The sequence below is a fragment of the Petaurus breviceps genome, unplaced genomic scaffold (assembly GCF_028583685.1).
Source record: "Petaurus breviceps papuanus isolate PSGF00001 unplaced genomic scaffold, PetGlider_PUasm1.0 99, whole genome shotgun sequence".
Taxonomy (NCBI): domain Eukaryota; kingdom Metazoa; phylum Chordata; class Mammalia; order Diprotodontia; family Petauridae; genus Petaurus; species Petaurus breviceps.
Genome location: NW_027187465.1, coordinates 18,389,037 through 18,395,870, shown reverse-complemented (window position 1 = coordinate 18,395,870; position 6,834 = coordinate 18,389,037). Strand labels below are relative to the sequence as shown.

The following is a 6,834-nucleotide window of genomic DNA, read 5'->3' as shown; positions in this document are numbered from 1 at the left end:
CTCTCTCTCTCTCTCTCTCTCTCTCTCTCTCTCTCTCTCTCTCTCCTATCTCTCAGTCTTCTCTCTCTGTTCTTTTCTCATTCTCTCCTCTCTTCCTCCGTACCTCGATTTCTCCTCTTTCCATCTCTCTCAGTTTCTGACCTCTGTTTTATTCTCCGCCCCCCCCTTTCTGTCTCACTCCGATGGTTCTCTCTTCTATAATTCCCCCTCTCCCCCAAGCCCATCTCTTCCCATTTTTCATTCGTGTCGATCTCAATCTCTCTCCTTTCTCGCTCCCCTCCAGCCCCCCAATTTCTTCCTTCTCCTGTCTGGCCTCGCCTCTCTGCATCGCGTTCTCTCAATCTCACCTCTCTCGATTTCTCTTCCCCCCACCCCACCTCCCTCTCTCTATTTTCTCTCTTTCTCTCATTACTAATCCCTTAAGATATCATGCTCTCTGGAGCCCTTTCTTCTGTCTATATACGAGGTGGAAGAGGAGCCAAATTTCCGGAGCTGAAGAGTTGACTTTCCCTCCCCCTACTCCCCTCCTGTTTGTCTGAGATCAATGGATGAATTTTCACAGGGATTTTTTTTAAACAAGTAACTAGTCAAAATACATTTTTTTTTCCTTTTGTAAAAATGTCTCACACTCCCCCCCCCCCCCCTTCTCTCCTCATACAATTCACATTCTGCTTTATCTTTAAGGTCAAAACAATGCCTTACCTTCCCGCCTTGGTGATGATCATTTCGGTCCCCACTTCATGAAATTTCAGCCACAATTCTCGCTCGTGTAAGAACACTTTGATCCCCTCCATGCCCTGCAAGACAGCAAGAATGATAAGGCCACAGAAAGTCACCATCTAACGCCCCCACCCCCGGTCGCTTTCCCACCTCGTCCTGGTACCGAAGAGGGGGCACCATAAAGCATGACCCCTCCCCGCCCCCCCCCCAGCACCAGCAACACTTTCTTATCCCTACCCCCAAGTCCCCGTCTTCCACAGGCCTCTTTATCCGGGGCCCGGTCCCTGTCCCCTGCCTACACTGTGGAATGAATGATCCAGGCTTTTCCGAAGCCCGAGGAGGACTCCTCAGGAAGGTAGAGCAGAAACAGCCCTCCTTGCTTCATCCCCTCCTTGTATGCTCTGGGCAAACCAGAGAGATCCCAGGTTGGCATCCTGGAGGTGGCGTCAGAGCGAAGGACCCTAAGCTTCTAGGCTGTTTTCTTTGCCAGAACTATGAGAAAGGGAGTGTGGGCCAGTGGGTGCTAAGGATGAACTAGTCGTTTGGTGAAACACCAAAGGGAGCTAGAGAAAAGACAGACATAGCTAACTGAAGCCTTCATTTCAAAAAAAGAAAATGGAAGTTAAAAAAAACCCACAAAGGGTTGTTTTCTAATGGAAACAGGTTTGCGCACAGACAGATTTAAAAGTACATGCACAGAGACAGTCACACACTTATAAAAGAATTAATGGGGGTGTCTGATCAGTTGAAACCCCATCCACTTAATGAAAGTGGGAGAGGTGACTCCTTTTTGACAAAAGTCCCTTCTCTCAAATTTCTTCAAGTGGAATGGGGTAGGACTGAATTGATAAACTGCCTCTCTGATCAACACCCCCACACATATACATATACATGTAACATACATATATATATATATATAACTACAAAAAAAAAAAACCGTGCACACATACACAGAGAGAAGGGGATTCCTAACTGAAGTTTATTTAGGTATATCTTTAAAGTTCTTTATTTCAAAAAGGGGTTCAAAAAAAGGAAACGTTGCCAAGTTCACCTTGCAGGAGCCTTGGATACAATCACAGGTTGGGAGGGGAAGGGGGAGGGGGAAGGAAGGAATGGAGGGTAGAGGAAATGCTATCTAGTAATTCAGACATTCTAGGTAAACTTTTTCTTTGAAAAAGAAGAAAAAAAGGAAAGAAAAATTTACTCTTTCTACTGCCCTCCCCTTAGAAATCCTACCCACCCTTGAAGGAAATTCTGAATAAGATTCACAGTGATAACCAATGGCTGGGGAAGCCCAGAAGTACTCAGGTAGTGTTTCCATATTGGGAAACACCCATGAAATACAGGGGCCTGCGTTGGCAGACCTACCTACCCGGCTCTATCGAAACCTATTTGCCTTTTTTCTTCTGCAAAGAAAAGTCATTCTCTAGACAGGAAAATTAAAAAAAAAAAATAGGCTCTTCACATACATGTGAGGATATACATAGGTAAATATGTTTATATTTGTTCGTGCATATGCACAGTCATGTGAACAGTTTCCTTACAATGGAGTCTTGAGTACAGCTTGAAGTCTTAATTTTAAAACTTCTGCACTGTGAAACTAAATCTTTTTGAAATTTGCCATAACTATAACTTCTTACAAAAGATGGTTTCAGATTCAGATTCAAAAATAAATTCGGCATCCAAATATGAGAAACAATTCTCTTCCCTCGCTTCATGCAAAAGCTGAAGCAGACATCGCAAAGAATCTGTGAATTTATAGAGATACACAGAGGGAACCCTTCAAGGAAATAAAATTCACATTAATAAAAGGTTGTATAAATCCAGGGCTCACATTAGCAGAATGTATTCCACATTCAGCATATGAGACCCTTAAGAAAGAGAAAGGGAAGGAAGGAGAGACAGAGGGAGGGAGGGAGGGAAAGAGGGAAAAAGAGAGAGAGAGAGAGAGAGAGAGAGAGAGAGAGAGAGAGAGTCCTTGTCTAAGGAGATCTCTAAACGCCTGCCTGTTTCTTTCTAGTTTAAAAGGACAGAACAATATGTTTTCTTGTATTTACCCCAGGCATTTTGGCTTAGTTTCCTTTTAAACGCTTAGGTTCAAACGGAGCCAGATTAAGACAGGTCCTCACCGGTTTTTAGGTAAAAGACCTGGAAGAAGATCCCTGTTGCAGCGTGGGCGAGTCTCAGGTCAAATCCTTTCTCCAAATTCAAGATAAATGATTCCAAAAGCACATCTCTCCAGAGATTAAAAAAAAAATAGGAGAGAGGAGAACAGAGACAGACACACTGAGAAAGAGACAGAGATACGGGAAGACAGAGAGGGAGGGAGGAGAGAGAATGAGATGAATAAGAATGAAAGAGAATAAAAAGCAGGAGGGGTGCAGAACGCAAGCGTCTCAGAGAGGAAACGCTCTGAAGATCTGAGGAAGGGTCAAAACCATTTCTCAAAGCGTGTCTAGGAATGAACGCTGACCTCGCTATTTAATGAGCTTTTCAGAGCCGCGTCTACACCCGCGAAGTGAAGCAGGGTGACCTGCTTCAGAGACCTCGGCTTGGTTTCCCTCCAGATGGGCTATTTCAAAGGGAAATTTTTGGGCCTCGATTACCTAACCGCTCTCTTGTTGGGATCACTGTAATTTTCTTGGGCAGAGGAAGCTCTAAAAATAAATAAATAAATAAACGAACCTCGCCAAACCCAGAAGCCATGGAAAGCTGTCTGGAGTCGTTCCTCCCCCTCCCCCCATGGGGTTGATGGGGTTTAGGGAGAAAGCCAATCCAAGTCCTCGGCCTGGGCTCATACTCCCAGCTTGGGGGCCCCAGGTGAGGCCCCAGAGCAAGCTTACCTGCTGGGTGAAAGCCGCCTGCGGGGACGCGGGGGCTTTGCTGCTGCTCCCCAGAGGGTTCTCCTGCTTGGCCTCGGGAGGTAGTTCCTTAGACTCTGACTCCAGGGGCGTATGGGGGAGGCCAAAGGCTTCGTCGGCGTCCGCCATAGTCCACGTTGCCCTCGCTGGGTCCTCCGCTGTAGCCGCAGCCCAGGGGGGAAGATGGGATGGAAGGAGGGAAGGAAAAAGGGGAAAACGGAAAATGCTCAGACGGGTTGAAAGGAGCCACGGACTCTGCGAGGACTGACAGAGAGGGGGCGGCCCCCGGGAGGTCTTCGCGGCCTGACTCTCCAGTACCTACTTGTCTGTGCTCTAGACCAGGGTGTGTTTGGTTTATTATAATTATAATTATTATTACTGGGCACAATATCTTGTGAAACACTTCTCGTCAGACAGAAGGAGCCGGCAAGCGACCTATCTGCGCTGCGATAAGCAAGCTGCTCGTCAAATTTGTCTGGACTTCTGGAAAGGCCAATAAAGATAAGAGTTCGGTATTTTGGGAAGCGCTTGGGTAGGACCCAAAAAAATCCAGCGCTCCTTTTTTTTTTAAAACAAGATTGGCGGAGGTTGCCCCCCCCCTTTGACTCCTCCTCCTGAACCTCTGCGTCGGACTCCTTGGACCTCACGTTTTAGTTTTCTCTCTCGAAACCAGAGATCGTCCTCAATCTCTCATGTAACCCGTTTCTTGCAAAAAAAAAAAAAAAAATTGGTCCAAGGCCGCGCCCGGCATGAGTTCTGCGGCTTTCGGGCCTCCAGTAAGGCTGATCCGAATTATTCTAACTCCACCTAGAAACCAGATGTAAAAATACTTTCTTTCTTCTCGGTGGCCAGGGGTACCTCGGTAGCCAGCCTAAAGAGAGGGCCAGGTGACCTTTGGAGCAAGAGCCTTTCGGTGGGAGATGAGTATCCGTAGACCCTTGGCGCAGGGGTCCCCTAGGATCCTGGGATCCCAGGATCATGGGCTTAAATCCTGATGGCGCCCCATTGACCGCTTAATTCAAATCTCTCATTTTACAAAGGACAACGAGGCCCAGGGTCACACACGGTCAACCGAGTGCCTCTCCGATTTAGGGGAATGACCAACGACCTAGTAGCACCCTCGAGTTCAGACACAGGCGTGACTGTGCAAGTCAAACACGGGGCCTCTCACGTTAGCCCCAGGAAGCTAAGTGACCTCGGGGATCGAGGACAGGGGTTTGTCAAGAGGATAAGATTCCCTGGGTGACACCAAGAGATCAACGTCCAGGATTATCCCAACCCTAAACTCCTACCCAGGCCAAATATAAAGAAATCGGACCCTGTGCACGATTTCTCCTGCTCCAGAACCCGTAGATTCCAAACCGAGTGGGGTGTAGGGCTACAGAAAAGCCGACTGAGTGCAGGACCCGGGGCCCTGAAGGGCCAGCGGTGTCTCGGTCCCTGATCTGGGATAAGGGTGGACCTCTGCACAAACAATCTCGGCGCAAAGACATCTGGGGAGTCGTTTTATTCTTCACACACACACACACACACACACACACACACACACACACACACACACTCCAATTCCTGACAACACAGAGAAGATAGACCTGGTATTTCTACCGTACCCAGTTAGCAAGACATATCTAACTGCTACGGTAGCGTGAAGAATGAAAAACGAATTTGGTCTCAGTCTAAGGAATAATAATTATCTTAATAGCAAGAATATCTATATTCGGAACTTCATCGAATATAAAGACGAGAATGAAGTGTCATTCTCCTTTATTCTCAAATATTAATGAAATAATAACTAATATTAATGTTACCAAAAAACAATCATTCTACCCACCTATGAAATAGTTGAGAGACTACTTAGTATCAAAGAATAATAACAGCCCGGCGACTTGTCCTAGGGCTTTTTCTATCTGACCTCCATCAAAACAGATAAAAACAAGAAGATGGAGACGGTGATGATTTGGACCAAAGATAACTAACGCCACCGCAACGTGCTGGAAGGGACCCTGCGGGCAGCCGCAGTTTCCATAGGCTCCCATTATCCTTCATCATTTTTCAAAATCAATGGAGACGGAGGATACCCAAGGAGGACAGGGAGGGAGCCAGGCAAGCCAGATCCAAATCACAAGGCCAGCTGAACCCAAATCCAGGAAATTTTCAAAAGGTGCAGAAACCAAGACTTGTGACAGCCAAGCTGGGCCGTTCCCAGCTCCCACTACCACCCATAACCTCTGTTTCTTCAGACACTGAACCCTGGGGTTCTCTACACGCAAGGCCACTAACTACGCTCGGTTTCAGTTGAGGGCCCTGGCTGTTCTGTGAGAGAGCCGGGGAGACTTCGGATTGTGGTACAGAGAACTGTCGGGGTCAAAGAGAGGGAAGGTAGATAGGGAAGGGAAGGACGAGCATAGAAAGCCTGAAAAGTGATCGTAACAAAAGAAATAAAGCCCGCCATGGAGAGGAAGAGGCTAGTGAGGAACGGGAGAGATCATAGGAGAGAGGCGGAGAGAGATCAGCCTGGCGATTACTCCAGAGATCAGTGGGGAGAAAGCTATCAGCCCCGATCGAGGGAGATCAGCCTGAACAGAAGCGGGGAAGGAGAGAGGTCTGCGGGAAGAGAAAAAGAACAGCGAGGCGAGGGAGAGATCAGGGGAGAAGAGAGGTCAGGCGAGAGAGAGAGGAAAAGAGAGAGAGAGAGAGAGAGAGAGAGAGAGAGAGAGAGAGAGAGAGAGAGAGAGAGAGAGAGAGAGAGAGAATTGAATCAGCGAGGCAGGGAAAGAACAGGCTGGAGAAAGATCGAGGGGGAGATAAAGGAGGACAGGGAAAGGCCAGCGGGGAGAAAGAGAGAAGTTAACCCAGAGAGGGAGACCCCACCGAGGCTTGGGGCTGCAGGCTTGGTTTCTGCCGCAGTTCACCAACACAAACAACCAACGCACCCTTCGGCCTCAGAAAGCCCTATCCAAGCACGGCTGCAGAGACTGCGAGGGCAGCAGGAGGGCGAGCTGGCGGGAGGGGCGGACATCAGCTCAAGCCCCATTTGCTCCGGAGCTCAGGGCAGGAAGGGACGAAGGATATGAAGCTTGACAGAACCAGGCCGAGGTCTGCCGGGAAGGCAAGCCGGCATCTGTTGCGGGCTAGCACACTCGGAGCAGCCGCTTCCTCACCCTGTGCTCTGGATCCACGGGGGACAGAGATTAGAGGTTGGGGCGGGGGGATGGGGAGGCGAGGAAGGCGGCAGGGGTGGTCCTGGTTTCCC

At 48.4% G+C, this 6,834-nt stretch overlaps 1 protein-coding gene across 2 annotated transcripts in view; it reads right to left on the bottom strand.

The window, feature by feature from the left end:
* Positions 1-6,793, bottom strand: part of TBX5 (T-box transcription factor 5) — a 55,049-nt gene extending 48,256 nt beyond the window's left edge. For both annotated transcript variants that reach the window (XM_069081899.1, XM_069081900.1), the window contains exons 1-3: positions 6,515-6,793; positions 3,564-3,739; positions 703-797 (exon numbers count right to left, since the gene is read on the bottom strand). In XM_069081899.1, the coding sequence (XP_068938000.1) occupies positions 703-797; positions 3,564-3,710 (242 nt within the window). In that variant the 5' untranslated portion in view covers positions 3,711-3,739; positions 6,515-6,793. The remainder of the gene's footprint in view (positions 1-702; positions 798-3,563; positions 3,740-6,514) is intronic.
* Positions 6,794-6,834: the final 41 nt, after the last annotated feature.